The following is a 16,362-nucleotide window of genomic DNA, read 5'->3' on the forward strand; positions in this document are numbered from 1 at the left end:
ATAAAGTCAACTTAACAATTTAGACCAAAAGTATTAGGACTGAAACAAAGTTCTGCATTTGGTCCAGTAACTAAAATTGTAATTGATGGAATAATTGGCCTTACCCACTTATGTTGGGCTTGATTCAATTCATTTCAAAAGACCCAAATCAAATCAAATAAATCTCTAAATTTTATCTGAAAAGTCAATTAATCCCCTAAACTTTATAAAAGTACAATTACACTCTTTAACATGCTATATTGAGACAATAAAGTCAAAAAAACCGGAAACAATGAAGTCCAAAAATCAATAAATGACCTGCTATTACAGGTCATTAGAGTTCCGACATCAATTTTATCAATCTCTGGCGATAATCCGACGACAATCAAACCATCGCCAGTCGCTGTCTACCAAAGAAGCCGACCAGTTAGTCGCCTTATCCGACGTAAAGTGACTAACTGATTGCCTTCCAGTATAAGTATTACATTTAATTTTGACCGACCCGTCTCTCACACAAGTTTTTGCCAATATGAAAACATTCTTAGAAAAAAAAAGCATGACAGCGAATAATGCTGATTTCTGGGCTGTACCACATTAAAAATCTAATCTTTAGACAACACAATGTTCACAATCTTAGCCACAATCAACGGCGGAAGAACTAATTCTAGGTAGTACACTGAAGACCACATCATAATGTTCCCAGGGCCGCAACAGAGATAAAGCAGGAAGTAAATATCACTTGTTAAAAACTGGAGTTGAACCACAATCAAAACAGACAAGCAACTTAAGCCAGCTAGGAATCCAGATATGGGTTCTTGTAGATTTCCCGCAACTATGCCCGCCTTGCTTCCACATTACTCACTGGCCGAGATGGGCTTGCGTACCACGAAGAAGTACATTGGCGTGAAGATCCCTTTCCTGCAATCCACCGAGATATGCAAAATTGTATGACATCACTCGTGAAGTTTAGAGTTAACGAAATGGAAGTTCATATGGAAAAACCAATCCGGCCAGCACTTTGCCCCTTAATTGGGCCGGGCCAGTGCGAATGGAGATTAGTCTGAGTATGGTACGGGTTTAAAGGTGTCTCCTACAGTTAAGGTCTACCCAGGACACCTAATGGTCTGACCAGAAAAAAAAAAAAACAAAAAAACAAAATGGCAGTTTGTTTATCGTTTTCATTCTCCTGTGTGACCAAAACTTTTCAACTATAAATGGCCTTTTGGGGTTTTCTTTCGAGCAATGCAGGTTTGGGTAATTTATAACGGAACAAAGTTGAAGATTGCTTACTTTCCACCGGCAACAAGTCCTTCGGCTGCTTTCTCTAAGAAATCTTGAACCCTTTGGCTTCCTTTGGGAGCAATTCCCACGTATTCGAGTGCCTTGACCTAGACAAAGAGCGTTAAAAAGTCAATAATTTCATTTTGGCGCAAATGCAAATCTTTTCTGATGGATCTTATCGTATTACCAAATTTCGGGTCACGAGACGCCCAACAGCTGTTAGACGGAAGCTACTGAGTGAGAAGTGACTTGTATCCAACGGCAAATACCAAGGGATAGGCGAATCCTCTGCAAGATCCTTCTCCCAAACAACCTACATAGAATCATAGATAGATAGATAGATAGATCCCGGTTATAACAACTCCGAAACTAGATAGCAGAATTTATAGAATAAAAATTTTAGCACTCACTTCAAATCCCGCTTTCTTGGCAGCTTCAAGGCATTGCGTAGTCAGCCTTATTTCAGGGAGGCCATTACCAAGCTCGATTTCTGACTGGTAAATCATTAAAAAGTTGTGTGTAACTAGAAATCCATAACCCGAATACAAATCTATAGCAACATATTACTGATCTCGTGATACATAAATACCTTGATTTTCTTGTGCTCTAAGCTGTCGGGATTGTAGGAATCAGTCATGCACCATTCATAAGCAGCAAAACACTGACCGGGCTTGAGTACTCTATATACCTCCTTGTAGCATCCAACCTTAGTATAATGTAAGGCAAGTTAAAATTAGAGCACCGTAACAAGACTAGTACACTATATTTTTTATTTTTTATTTTGTCAGACCAAAAGGTGTCCTGAGCAGGCCCTAACTGTAAGCATGTACCATACTCAAACTAATCCCTGTTCGCACCGGGCCGGCCCAATTAAGGGCAAAGTGCTGACCAGATTGGTTTAAACACTAATCCCAAGTAAACACGAAATTCAGGAATGGGTGGAAATTATGTTGAAAGAGGATAGTAGAGTCACATACCGAATCGGGTGCGTGGCAAGTAGCTTCAATCGCATATATAGCATCAAAGTTATTGTCGGGGAACGGCATTTTCATGAAGTCTGCCTGCATTGTCACCGAGAACCAATCAACCACTTTGGAAGTCATTAACAGATTAACCGATACGATTAATTACGTTACTAACCTTCACAAAGCCACAACTTTGCTCTAATCCCACTGCACGGTTCAACACCTATAGAGTACCAGCGTCAGTGGGCAATGAATGAAACATCGAGACAAGAAATCAGTTTTGGGTCCCGCCACTACAACTCTACAAGTCAGATACTACAAGATTAGGCGAAAATATGTACTATATAATTACCTTTCCTCTAGCTATCTGATATTCGTTGTTGTTGAGGCCCGTGACCTTTGTAAGACTGCAAGGTAACAACAACATAAAAATGAGACTCTAGAAGCCAAATCATCCCTGAAAATCCTCGTTAAAGAACCACATCGAAAACAAAGACCAAAAAAAATATGAATTCAGCAATCCTCATTCACCTGAAACGTGCGATTTCTCTTAATGGCCCACCAATCCCACACCCTACGTCCAAGACCTATAGTTATAGAATAATATTGACAGTGTCACTATGTTAGAGAAATTAATACTTAGAAAAAATAAAAACGTATTGCACTTTCTAATTGATAATATCAGTACTACCGTCTGTCCAGGTTTCAAGTTTAAATGTAATGCAAGGAAGTGTTCGTGGCGCTTAATACTCTCTTGAAGGGATTCTCCTTTCCATCTGAAGGAAAAGAGCACAAAGCAACGTATTTAGTGAATCACACATACTAGAAGTTTACGAAATTCATATATACAAAAAGATACGGATCAATATTATCATTGACGAGACAGTAAGAGAAAACATATGATAGAAAACGATACCCACCTTGGTGCAAAGTGGAAACATTCTCCCCAGCCATATTCATAGAAACTAGTGACAAGATCATAGTATTTATTGACCTGAAGAACAGAAAAAACATCATATACATATGTCAAATTAACATTCCAATTCCCATTAATATCAAATTCCCATTAATATCAAATTCAATCTAAATTCACTAACTTAAGTGAACTTCCAAAAGCATGAAATACACTTCTGAGGAGAGGTTCAAAGCTGGTATGAATCTAATCCCAATCAGGGCTATAAAGTTTTAATCTTTTTCGAAGAATTTACGATCTAACATCACTCTAAAGTCTAAACACAGCAGAATCAACAGAATCTTGGAACCAATTGTCTCACCATATCACTGTAATTACTCTTTCTCTCCTCCTCTTCGCCTCCATAGTAACCATGGTACTTCTCATACCTGATTGATTCAACCAAACCAATCACAAATCAAAACCAATCATCAACACTGAAGAACACATTCCCGACAATCATAAACAGTAACAACAATAAATGTCTGTCTGACAGCATGCAATTGTATGGCAACACAAAATCCACAAATGTTTACTGCCATACTGGTATATATAACCACGAGAAAGATGGAAACAGATGATGAGAGAATGAAGGGGAAATACTTGTCAACAGAAGACTGAACCTCGGCCTTGTCGATCTTACCGCCAACCCCAGATGCGAGATCAAAGACTCCAGCTTTCGACATCTCTCCTAAACCCAGCAGCTTCTGAGATTTAACAATGCAAGAAAAACATCAAAATTCACACAAAAATTAAAAGATCGGCACACGAACGATGCAGAAAATCAGATCAGATTCTGCAAAGCAACAAAAAAAAGTCGCAATTTTTCCAGAAAAATAGCACAATGCCGCTTACATACTGAAAGGCAGAGAGGATCTAGAGAAACCCTTTGAGAATACGAGAGAGAGAAGAGATCAGACTAAGAGTGTGAGAGACTAAAATGAAGGGAAAAACAACTAAACATACAAAGAAGGCGGCAGAGAGCTCAGAGAATAAGTGGAGGGGAGAGTGGCGAAGGGAATATAGGGAGAGTTGCCACGTGACAAGTACGTGCGCCAGCTCTCGTACGGCCCCACTGCCCGAGTGTCTTTGCACAGTTTGGACTGTGTTCGGGGCTTGAGCCGCTGGTCGCCGTCGGATACGGTCTGTTGTGGGTCCCATCCTACGTGTCCACGTGTGGTGGCCCAACCAATCATCTCCGTCGATCTGGTCCATGATGCCATGGTGTATATTTTTAGAATTTTAAAGTAATTGCCGTATTTGTTTGGTTTGGTATTGGTGGTTAGTTTGATTCAATCATTTTTGTAATATTAGTCGATCATTCGTACATTGCGTAATAATATAAATATTCAATATATCAAGAAAAATATTATCCTCAGGACCTAATTAGAGTTTGACATCATAATCAGATCCAATCGAGTTAATACCGTTAGGAGCCATCCGAATATAATGATTTTGTCACGTTTAATTCTAAAATTTTAAATGGACCATCCGTGGTCTTTGGACTTTCAAATTATTACCATCTGTGGTCCAAGTTAACCACTCATGATTTTTTTGGGAGGATCATTGCTAGTTAAATTTTGAATGTTGAAGAATCAGTTAACATGGACAACGAATTGTAAAAATTTAAAAGTCAAAAGACCATGGTTGGTCAATTTAAAAACTTAGGATTAAATGTAAAAAAAAAAAACCACTATGCTCAGAGGAACCATATGACATTAACTCGATTCAATCATTCAAGTTTAATTGAAATTATGGTCAGATTTAATCATTTATGTTTAATTTTCATCTTTAATCCACAAGATAGTTAAAGACCACTATGAATATGTGATGTGTTCAACTAAGACTCTAAGAGAGTGTTGGTAATAACCGAAATTGTGACTTTGTTGTACAAAATCATACTTTACATAATCATACGGTAAAATATCGTTTTGAATATAAAAGTTTCAATGTACCAATTGATATGAGAGATTGATTGACAATAACATGTGATAATTGTACAATGAAAATACTATACTATATATTTATTTATTTTAAAATTTACTCATAATTTTGACTCTCTATTCTCAAACTTTTAATGTAGACAAATTTACTTAGACTCACATGCACGATAAAATTATTCTATCCATACTTCCCACTCCAAAGAGTATAATGAATGAAGTATAATTTGAGAGTCCACATTGTAGAATCTATTATATAATTTTGACATTCAAAATTAATATTTGATTGTTTTTATTTGTGATGTGCTAGTGACATTGTGTAATTCATGATAATTTTTATTTTTAATATCTGTGACCATGCATGGTGTATTATTTAACATGGTAAACTAATATTTTCACTATATATAGGGAAGGGAAAGAGTTTCAAATCACCTTCAATGTACTAGCTAATTGATGTGAGTGGTTGATGCACAATAATATAATTTCATTTATTTTTTATTTCTACATATTACAACAAAATATATATATATATATATATATATATATATATATATATATATATATATATTGAAACAATATACAACAACACACATATATATAGATACATACATTTGTAAGGGAAAGCAATAACGATAAACAGACAAACAACTTAAGCCAGGTAGGAATATCTAGATATGGGTTCTTGTAGATTTTCCGCAACTACTCACTGGCTGAGATGGGCTTGCGTACCACCAAGACGTACATTGGCGTGGAGATGCCTTTCCTGCATGCAATCACTCGTAAATTGAAGTTTACACTTAAAAAATGGAAGCTAAGTTTGTTTAATTTATCGGTTTTCATTCTCTTGCGTGACCAAAACTTTCAACTAGCAATGGCCTTTTGGGGTTTTTCTTACGAGCAATATAATGCAGATTTGCGTAAATTATAAACAGAACAAAGTTGAAGATTGCTTACTTTCCACCGGCAACAAGTCCGTCTGCTGCTTTCTCTAAGAAATCGTGAACCCTTTGGCTTCCTTTGGGAGCAATTCCCACGAATTCGAGTGCCTTGACCTAGATAAATTAAAGAGCGTTTAAAAGTAGTGAATAATTTATTTCATTTTAGCGCAAATGCAAATCTTTTATGATGCAGTTTCCTAATGGTTTTTATTATATATATATATATATTACCAAATTTCGGGTCACAAGACGCCTAACCGCTGTTAGACGGAAGCTACTTGTATCGAACGACGAATACCAAGGGATAGGTGAATCCTCTGCAAGATCCTTCTCCCAAACAACCTACATAGATAGATAGATACATCCCAATCCCGGTTATAACAACTCTGAAACGAGATATATAGCAGAATAAAAATTTAGCACTCACTTCAAATCCCGCTTTCTTGGCAGCTTCAAGGCATTGTGTAGTCAGCCTTATTTCAGTGAGGCCACTACCAAGCTCGATTTCTGACTGGTGATCATTAAAAAGTTGTGTATGTGTAACTAGAAATCCATAACCCGAATATAATGCAAATCTATAGCAACATATTACTGATCTCGTGATGCATAAATACCTTGATTTTCTTGTGCTCTGAGCTGTCGGGATTATAGGAATCAGTCATGCACCATTCATCAGTAGCAAAACACTGACCAGGTTTGAGTACTCTATATATCTCCTTGTAGCATGCAACCTTAGTATAATGTAATGCAACGCACATTAAGAAGGAAATTCACGCACCTTAAGTTTCAACAACTACTTACATTAAACACAAACTCACGCACTTTAAACATAAAATTCACCCACAATAAGTTTCAACAACTACTCACATTAAGTACACAACTCACGCACCTTAAGCACAAGACTCATGGACCTTAAGCACAAGACTCACGCACCTTAAGCACAAGACTCACACACCTATCACCGCACAACCGCATGAGAACTTAATTATATAATATATATATATGTGTGTGTGTGTGTGTGTGTGTGTGTGTGTGTGTGTTAAAAGGGGGCCAAAAATTGGATTCTGCTTTATTATAGTAGAAGATATATATATATATATGTTAAAAGAGGATAGTAGAGTGACATACTATATCGGGTGCATGGCAAGTAGCTTCGATCGCATATACAGCATCAAAGCTATTGTCTGGGAATGGCATTTTCATGAAGTCTGCCTGCATTAATTGTCACCAATTCAAGAACCAATCAACCAACCACTTTGGAAGTCATTAACCGATATGATTAATTGCATTACTAACCTTCACAAACCCACAACTTTGCTCTAATCCTGCTGCACGGTTCAACTCCTATAGAGTACCACACAAGCCAGAAATCAGTTTTGGGTCCCGCCACTACAACTCTACAAGCTAAGTAGATTAGACCAAAATATGTACTATATATATAATTATTACCTTTCCTCTAGTTATTTGATATTCGTTGTTGTTGAGGCCCGTGATCTTTGTACGACTGCAAGGTAACAACATAAACATGAGAGTATAGAAGCCAGCCAGATCATTCCTGAAAATAGGGGGTTAGCGAATAGAGCTTTCGGCAAACTACTCGTGTTCGTGTTCGGTAAGCGTTCGTTTATGTTCGTTTGTTAAGGTAAACGAACCATTAACAAACAAATTATAGAGCTCGGTTAATAAATGAACAGAGCTTGAACAGTTGTATGCTCGTTTGCTAAGAGATCGTGAACAAGCTCGTTTGTGTTCGTTTAATAATGTTCGTGAACAGGCTCGTTTGTGTTCGTTTAATAATGTCCATGAACAAGCTCGTTTGTGTTCGTTTAATAATGTTCGTGAACAAGCTCGTTTAGTGTTCGTTTAATAATGTTCATGAACATGTTCACAAACATATATATACATAGATTATATTGTGATCATGAACGTTGAATATTTCTTGAACGTAGATTTTATATTATTTGTTGTTCACGAACGAATTGTGATCATGAACATGTGCAGATGTTTGGTTATTAAAGGTTCACGAACTTGTTCATGAACGTAAACCAACATGTTCGTGAACGTGCTTGTTAACGAACATATTTGTAAACGTGTTTGTTAACGTTATGTTCGCGAACATTAACAAACATGTTCGTTAACGTAAACGAACACGTTCGTGAACGTGTTCGCGAACGTTAACGAACACTAATGAACGCTTAACAAACGAACACGAACAGGATTTTCAAAAACCTTAACGAACGAACACAAACACTCTAAAATTCTTAACAAACGAACACGAACAACCTCCGTTCGTTTATGTTCGGTTCGTTAACAGCCCTACCTGAAAATTCTCAATAAAGAACCACATCCAAAACAAAGAACAAAAAAAAAAAAAGTAATAATAAATGTGCAAAACAAGATGAATTCAGCAATCACCTGAAACGTGCAATTTCTCTTAATGGCCCACCAATCCCACATCCTACGTCCAAGACCTATAGTTATAGAATAATGATATTGACAGTGTCACTATGTTAGCCAAATTAATATTTAAATTGGATTCAGTCAAGCCTCGTTAACCGAATAAGATAGACACATAAAATAGGACAGAGATAATAATATTAGTACTACCGTCTGTCCAGGTTTCAAGTTTAAATGTAATGCAATGAAGTGTTCGTGGCGCTTCAAACTCTCTTGAAGGGATTCTCCTTTCCATCTGAAGGAAAAAGAGCACAAAGCAACGTATTAGTGAATCCCCACATATTGGAAGTTTACGAAATTCATATATATATATATATATATATATATATAATATAAAATAGGTTCAGGTGCAGTGGACAGCTCGAGGTGTGGTTGTGCTGTTAAAACAGAGCCATTGATTCTACTTAAACTAACTTTCAAGATTATCAAAATTTATTAAAAAAAAAAAACAAACGAACAAACGCGGTGGCAATTTGGTAATTTTGCATATAGGTCAAAATTAAGGTGAGTGATTTTGTTATTAAAGTGCGTGACTTTTGTATATAAGATACGTGAGTTTTGTGCTCAACGTGCGTGAGTTTGTGTTTAATGTGAGTAGTTGTTAAAATTTAAAGTGCGTGAGATTTGTTTTAAGGTGCGTGAGATATGTTCATAAAGTGCGTGGGGTTTAATTTGTTCTTAATGTGCGTGATGTTTGTGTTTAATGTGACACTGCTGGAAATCTCGCTGTTTCCGTCCAACATTTCCGTCCAACCGTAAGTTGGTCGGTGTTTTAATAAAAATTTCAATTTTCTATGGCTAAAGATGGATGGATAAAAAGTTAGTCAGACTTTCCATCCAACGGGCGAGTGTTGGACTGAATTTTCGTCCAACGGGCGAGTGTTGGACTGAATTTCCGTCCAACCTGTGATGTTGGTTGGTAAATCTGAATTGACCGATAGGTAGAAATTGAAAATAGGTATTTTAATTTCCGTCCAACAACAATGTTGGACGGAAATTTAAATATTTTAGCTAAAAATAAAGGAATACTGGAGTAGTGGACACTAAATAGAGAGCGGGAATATAACTTTGGATGGGAAAAAGAAAAATTTGGCAAAAGAGAACTTAGCAAAAATTCCCGCTTCCATCGTCTCTGTTGTCTCCAGCAAAATTAGGGCTTCTTCCATTGTCTCCGCCTGCCTTCGCCATTCACTCCATTTCTGACGACGCCTTTTCGCCCTGCCTTCTCCATTTTCGCTGCCCTTCCTCCGCTCACGACGACAGCCGACAGCGCCTGAGACCATTCCGACGACACCGCCCCCTCGCCATTCACTCCATTTACGAAGACGCCTGAGACCACAGCCGACCGTCATTTCCTCTCCATTTCCGCCGCCATCCTTCCTCCGTCGGAGCTCCCTCACTCGCCACCGCCACGGCCCCGGAGCTGCCGATTCCTCTCCGCGACCTGTAAGTCTATTTATTTATTTTATATTTAATTTGTTTCAAATTTTTTAATTTCTTTCAGATTTCAGATATTAGTCTCTAGCCGATTCCTCCACGCAACGTCTGGTGCAATGTGGATTGTCCGATGGTAGTTTTGATTAGGAGAGGTATCTTATTGTATGCCTTTGTCAATTTGAGTAGTCTGAATTATTATCTAATCTATGTTGGATGTCAATTTCAACTTCAATTCTAGCCAATTGAACTTGAGTAGTCTGAATTATTATAACTAAAGCAGTGTTTTATGTTTTATGCATAAATAAACATAAAACATAGTAGAACTGTGTGTGTGAACAAAATAGTAACTAAAGCAGCAATTGTGCATTTTGTTTTTGCTGCATATATTCAAGATATCACACTCCTTGTAGGTAACCTAGACTGCTAGGTGGTGCAGTATGTATATATAAAATGTAGGAAGATTATAATTTTTTAGTTAGTGATTGATTGGGATATCAGAACCATGTGGTGTTGTTGGTAGGTGAGAACAATTAACTTTCTTTCTTCTCAACATATTTAGATTTGAGAAGTCCCAGGATGCAGTGTGTTACTTCTTTTAATCATTCAAATTCACAGATTTTTATTTTCTTTTACTTCAATTCAAAAATTGAAATTTTGAGATAGCATTATGGATACTTTTAAGTGTGTTAAACTTAGCAGTTTAAAAAAGGAAAGTATAGAGTATAAAGTTCTGTTCGAAGCATGTCTTGTAAACTACCACTCTCCTCCATTTTGCATGAGCTTTATCTTACAAGGCAGTGATTAGGCTGTTCCCGTATACATGTTTAGTTGCATTAGAATATTGTGCACTAGTGTGTCTTGACAAAATTTACTAGCTTTTTGAATTCATATTTTTAATGCTTTGTTACCTGTTTCATCTAGCCGCTATAGAAATCCTGATTTATGTCTAAACTTTTCTTATCAATTATCAGCAATGTTGGTTTGCAAAATGTATGTTTCGTGAAGCAGCTGCTATAAAGATCCAAAAGAGCTTCCGATGTTTCGTTGCTTGCAAATCATACTCAACATTACGGCATTCTGCAATTACACTGCAAACAGGCATGGGAACAATGTTTGCTTCTTTGAACTTTACTTTCATTGGCGATCCAATGATGATCAATTTTTCTTGTTATCAATTTTTGTTTTGGCCAAGCCTATGATTATGGATTGTGAACAATCCACTCCAACTTACTTTATGGATTATCATTTGACAGTCGTGTTTCTTGCTCAGGCACTGAGATTCATTGAGACAGCAAGAGCTAGGATTGAGAAAGCTATGGATGACTGTTTGACTTTTGATCATTAGCAACTCTTAGAGCTCCTCTTGGCGAGAACACGGTATGAATTTGAGTTCTATTTTTAAAATTAGGATGAATATTTACTGATGTACACACTTGGCAAATGATTTATTGTATAACTAATAATTGTTCATCATTATATTTTAAACTTAAAAACTCACTTCTGATGTTTATTATTTGGCTTAATACACTCAATATATGTGCATTTGACTATGTGATATTCCATTTGTCTTAATACACTCAACACATGTGATTAACTAGAAACACTTGTGAAGTGTAGAAAGTTTTGTAGAACTTACATTCATCTATACCATCAAGAAAGTAAGGTCATTTTTGCTAAAAATCACTTTAGAAATGCATGAGAAAAATGTTTATTTGATCAAAGCCATCATCTTAAATTAGTTACATTTGTAGGTATACCCATCATATACACTTGAACAAAGTCATTGAAGTAGAAGGTTGTGGATGCTGCATTGGTCAAAGCCATAGAAGAAGTACCGGATTTGAAGGCTTATTATGGTGCATCGAGCATACTTAAGTAGTATATATTTTCATTTTTTTTTTGTGTATGGTATTAATAGTCTATTGTTGGAAGTACTATGAACATGACTATTTTTGTTGTAAATATTTTTTATGTTTAAATATATTTTCAATTTGAAATTTAGTGTGTTCATTAGTTTGTTACTTTGATGACATCTAATTTATTAAGAATAGGTATAAATAAAATTAGGGTAATATAAAAATAATAAAAACATTCCATATGATTTAGAATTTTCCTACCAACAGTTGGAAGGAAAATAACAAAATATATTGAAAGTTTTCAGTCCAACGAATTCCGACCAACGCACGTAGTTGGATGGAATTTCCGACCAACATATGTAGTTGGACGGAAATTCCCACATTTTAAAAATGGTGGGTTATTGTCCGGAATTTCCGTCCATTTTTATATGTTGGACGGAATTTCCGACCAAAATGTAGAATTGGACGGAATTTCCCACAAGCGTTTTTCCGAACGTTCAATTTGGTCGGTATGTTGGACGGAAACCTCGTTTCCGACCAATATATCACGTTTTCCGTCCAATATTCGTTGGACGGAAAACGCGAGATTTCCAGCAGTGTGAGTAGTTGGTAAAACTTAAAGTGTGTGAGTTTTGTGTTTAAGGTGCGTGAGATTTGTGTTTAAGGTGCGTGTGTTTTGTACTTAATGTGTGTGTGTTTGTGCTTAATGTAAGACATTTTAAAATTTTAAGTGCGTGAGTTTTGTTCTTTGTTCTGTGCTTAAGGTGTCTGGTTTTTATAGAGTGATTTGTGTTCGAGCTGCTTTGTTTGTGGGCTTATGGTGCGTGGTGATTTGTGTACTTTATGTGCACCAGGTTAATGCTTAAGGTGCGTCCAACCGCGCACCCGAAAGCATCAATCGCACCTGAACCTTTCCCTATATATATATATATGATACCCACCCACCTTGGTGCAAAGTGGAAACATTCTCCCCAGCCATATTCATAGAAACTAGTGACAAGATCATAGTATTTATTGACCTGAAGAAGAGGAAAAAAACATCATACAGTAGTCTATATATATATGATCCTTAATGGTCATCACGTAACAGGAAAAACAGAATCTTGGAACCAATTATTGTCTCACCATGTCAGTGTAGTTACTCTTTCTCTCCTCCTCTTCGCCTCCATAGTAACCATGGTACTTCTCATACCTGATTCAATTCGTTCAACCAAATCAAAACCAACCATCAACACTGAAGAACACAGGTATATATAACTACGAGAAAGATGGAAACAGATGAGAGAATGAAAGGGAAATACTTGTCAACAGAAGACAGAACCTCGGCCTTGTCGATCTTACCGCCAAGCCCAGACGCGAGATCAAAGACTCCAGTTTTCGACATCTCTCCTAAACTTCACCAAAAAAAAAAAAAAATCGCAATTTTTCCAGAAAAAAAAAAAAAAGCACAATGCCGTTTACATACTGAAAGGGAGAGAGGATCTAGAGATACCCTTTGAGAGCACGAGAGAGAAGAGATCAGACTAAGAGTGTGAGAGACAAAAGTGAACGGAGAGAAGAAATACAAAGAAGGCGGCAGAGAGCTCAGAGAATAAGTGGAGGGAAGAGATGGCGAAGGGAATTTATGGAGAGTTGCCACGTGACAAGTGCGTGCGCAGCTCTCGTACGGCCACACTGCCCCAGTGTCCTTGCCCTGTTTGGATTGTGGTCGGACCGTTTATTTTTCAGTTTGTGTTATAGGGTTTTTTTTTAAAGCATGTTTCTGTACATTGTATTATGCATTTTTGTATATTATGTTATGAAATTCTGTACTTAAAATTAAACATCCAAACAACCTCTAATAAATAGAATAATGTCATTTTCCACCACAAAAGGATATGATTATTGTAACTGAATGTCATAATTCTTGGTAACACCATGTGGGTCAAACTTGTCGTATAAGGTCTTCTTAGTACGCCTCAAAAAAAAAGTCAAATAAGACACTCACCTTGATAGGATAAGTCAATTAGTGATTTTTGTGTCATTAGCATGGTTTAGTGGTTTACTAAGTTTTTGGAACCCAAAAAATATCGTATTGTTCTTTAATTGCCAACCAATCTTGTATAAGAAATGAGTCCATGTGTGGTTATTAGCAGGGTTTAGTGATTTACTAAGTGTTTGGAGCCCAACAAATATTGTATTGCCTTTTTTGAATACATATTGTATTGTCTTTAATTGCCAACCAATCTTATATAAGAAATGATATATTAGACCTCCAACTAATTCACTAAATGTGGTGTGCCCTTCTTGCATTATTGTCTTTGGATTTTCTTGAAGAACCATTCGTCCATTATTAAACAACCACTAATAAATAGAACAATGTTGTTTTCTTCCCTTCTTGCTTAATTGTAATTTGTCAACACCTTTCACTTTAGGATCGGATTTTCTTGAAGAATAGCATTCATTGCATCCACTAACCATCCAAACAACCTCTAATAAATAGAATAATGTTATTTACTGCCTTATTGGATAATTGTCAACATCCTATCTTTCACTTTGGGATTTTCTTGAAGAGTAGCGCAGCATTGACCCATTAACCATCCAAACAACCTCTAATAAATAGAATAATGTTATTTTCCACCACAAAAGGGTAATTAAGAGTATGATTAATGTTATTTTCCACCACAAAAGGGTAATTAAGAGTATGATTATTGTAATTGAATGTCATAATTCTTGTTAACACTCTATGGGTCAAATTTTCGCACAAGGTCTTCATAGTACGCCACAAAAAAAAAAGTTAAATTAAATAAGATACTCTTACATGTGTGATGTATCTATCGAGAATTAACTTATTTTGGGGTTTGGATGCACAAAAATTGCGAGTTAATAAGTTTAATTGTAACTTTTAAATGTTTATGAACCTAATTGGTTTATCGTATAAAGTACAAGGGCATATTTTACACTTTTCACAAAAGCTAATGCTATTTTTCTCTTAAGAGCATCCTCAATAGTTGTAGTTGTTGAGAAGTTTTTGCATATATGATTAGGAAAGAGAAAAAAAAATACAAAACAAAACTGAAAACAAAAATAAAAGGTTGAAAACTGTCACTAATGCGTCCGGATGGGCGCTGTGTTGGGTCTCACACGCGCAGGGATTTTTTATTTTTTTTTATTTTTTTTTTTTGGAATTAAAAAGTGATTTCTAATGATAACACTAGAAAACGCGAAATAAGAAAGAAAGTTATTGACTCTATTACATTGAGGCTCGATCTCATGACCTCCAATATGGAAGAGTCACTACATGTCATCTGAGTACAAGGTGCTTAGCATATTAAAGAGTCGATTAATGTTCAATATATTCATATTGGTTGAAGCGATTTTTTATACTGATTGAATCATAACAAGAATCGAACACTTACAATTGAGACTACATACGTTTCATCATTCACTGATAGAATTCACTAATGATTGTATAGAAATAATTTACTACATAACTATTTTTATCAAATAAAACGGAGAGAGTATAAACTATTGTGATGATAACTCGAAGACTCTACAACAACCATCTAACACTTGCCATATCTGAATAAATATAAATTATTGTGATGATAACTTAAAGAGTGTATATATACCAATTACCTAACTCTTTTAATGCATCACAACCCCCACATATTGTAGTGCAATTATTTGAATTAGCACTCCAAAGCATAGTGCCACTGAATTGTACCTCGTGTTATTTTATTGAAGTGTCTTTCTAAACCACATGACATATCATGTTGCGGTTGAATAAAGTTTCATTTATATTCTAAATTGAGTTTTAAATTATCTGTATCCCTAAAATGCTCTCACACTTTTTTAATGTGAGAGATACTGTTATGTAATATAATTTTATTTACAATAATAATATTTTTTATTTTTGTAGAAAAAATGGCCCTTCAAGGATGAGTGTATACACATATACTTAACAATAAAAATAAATGCAGGTTATTGCTCATCAACATACATTATTGATGGTAGTAATGAATAATGGCTTTTGAAAAAAAAAATGATTTTTTATTGCTTTTGGTTGCTCACACTAAATATTGGTTACTCTATATCTCTCCATCCATATACCATGGACTTGGACTTAGGTTTACACTGCAATATGAATTATGATACATGTGTATGTGTTTTATATTGTGAGTTTTTGTCTTGTGTTATAAAATTTTGTACCTTAAGAGTATGAATTCTGTATCTGAAACAAATTAGTAATAGTGTTTTATGTTATGAAATTTTGTGCTTATGAACACACATTATATACATAAATTAAATTTAAAAAATAAGTAAATATATAATATATATATATATGTGTCTTGTATTATGAAATTTTGTACCTTATGAGTATAAATTTTGTACCTTATCGTTTCGATCCAAGACCCATAATGTCATACGGACCGACCATGATATAATTTGCCTATATCTCTATGATAAAGTAAAAGTAGTTTTTTGTATAGACCGGAAAGTTGGGCCATGTTCAAGCCCATTGGACTCACACAATAATGATTGCTACGGACCTGCAAATCTTTAAAAAATCAATTG

The 16,362-nt window shown here is 35.6% G+C and overlaps 2 protein-coding genes across 7 annotated transcripts; both read right to left on the bottom strand.

Moving 5' to 3' along the window:
- Nucleotides 1–498: 498 nt before the first annotated feature.
- LOC109156026 (cycloartenol-C-24-methyltransferase 1-like) lies at nucleotides 499–13,414 on the bottom strand. 6 transcript variants are annotated; one of them, XR_002049958.1, is made up of 15 exons: nucleotides 4,033–4,180; nucleotides 3,781–3,884; nucleotides 3,500–3,566; nucleotides 3,146–3,219; nucleotides 2,917–3,001; nucleotides 2,757–2,812; nucleotides 2,578–2,632; nucleotides 2,401–2,448; nucleotides 2,238–2,321; nucleotides 1,850–1,966; nucleotides 1,671–1,754; nucleotides 1,448–1,573; nucleotides 1,270–1,367; nucleotides 652–897; nucleotides 499–616 (listed from the first exon to the last, which is right to left on the bottom strand). XR_002049958.1 is itself a non-coding variant. In XM_019303802.1 (14 exons), exons 2-14 carry the CDS (start codon nucleotides 3,861–3,863, stop codon nucleotides 834–836), a joined length of 1,041 nt encoding a protein of 346 aa, XP_019159347.1. In that variant the 5' UTR covers nucleotides 3,864–3,884; nucleotides 13,267–13,414; the 3' UTR covers nucleotides 526–833. The 6 variants fall into 6 exon arrangements, 5 of the variants coding, with proteins under 5 accessions (XP_019159347.1, XP_019159348.1, XP_019159346.1 ...); XM_019303802.1 differs by lacking the exon at nucleotides 4,033–4,180 and adding an exon at nucleotides 13,267–13,414 and having other exon boundaries at nucleotides 526–897; XM_019303803.1 differs by lacking the exon at nucleotides 4,033–4,180 and adding an exon at nucleotides 13,271–13,408 and having other exon boundaries at nucleotides 526–897.
- On the bottom strand, nucleotides 5,817–13,215 carry LOC109156027 (cycloartenol-C-24-methyltransferase 1-like). Its single transcript, XM_019303806.1, has 13 exons — nucleotides 13,107–13,215; nucleotides 12,931–12,997; nucleotides 12,751–12,824; nucleotides 8,663–8,747; nucleotides 8,471–8,526; nucleotides 7,505–7,559; nucleotides 7,352–7,399; nucleotides 7,184–7,267; nucleotides 6,670–6,786; nucleotides 6,483–6,566; nucleotides 6,287–6,397; nucleotides 6,072–6,169; nucleotides 5,817–5,880 (listed from the first exon to the last, which is right to left on the bottom strand). The coding sequence occupies exons 1-13, from the start codon at nucleotides 13,187–13,189 to the stop codon at nucleotides 5,817–5,819; spliced, it is 1,026 nt and encodes a 341-aa protein (XP_019159351.1). The 5' UTR covers nucleotides 13,190–13,215.
- Nucleotides 13,415–16,362: the final 2,948 nt, after the last annotated feature.

Source organism: Ipomoea nil, unplaced genomic scaffold, assembly GCF_001879475.1.
Source record: "Ipomoea nil cultivar Tokyo-kokei standard unplaced genomic scaffold, Asagao_1.1 scaffold2704, whole genome shotgun sequence".
In the NCBI taxonomy this organism is placed as follows: Eukaryota; Viridiplantae; Streptophyta; class Magnoliopsida; order Solanales; family Convolvulaceae; genus Ipomoea; species Ipomoea nil.

Coding starts and splice junctions, on each gene's coding strand:
- LOC109156026 (XM_019303802.1), bottom strand. CDS start 3,863: ATGTCGAAAGCTGGAGTCTTTGATCTCGCATCTGGGGTTGGCGGTAAG. Junction 2,633..2,756: donor AGAGAAATCGCACGTTTCAG/GTGAATGAGGAT, acceptor GTTACCTTGCAG/TCTTACAAAGGTCACGGGCC. Junction 1,967..2,237: donor CTTGCCACGCACCCGATTCG/GTATGTGACTCT, acceptor CATTATACTAAG/GTTGGATGCTACAAGGAGGT.
- LOC109156027 (XM_019303806.1), bottom strand. CDS start 13,189: ATGTCGAAAACTGGAGTCTTTGATCTCGCGTCTGGGCTTGGCGGTAAG. Junction 7,400..7,504: donor ATCAAATAACTAGAGGAAAG/GTAATAATTATA, acceptor GGTACTCTATAG/GAGTTGAACCGTGCAGCAGG. Junction 6,567..6,669: donor CAGAGCACAAGAAAATCAAG/GTATTTATGCAT, acceptor AATGATCACCAG/TCAGAAATCGAGCTTGGTAG.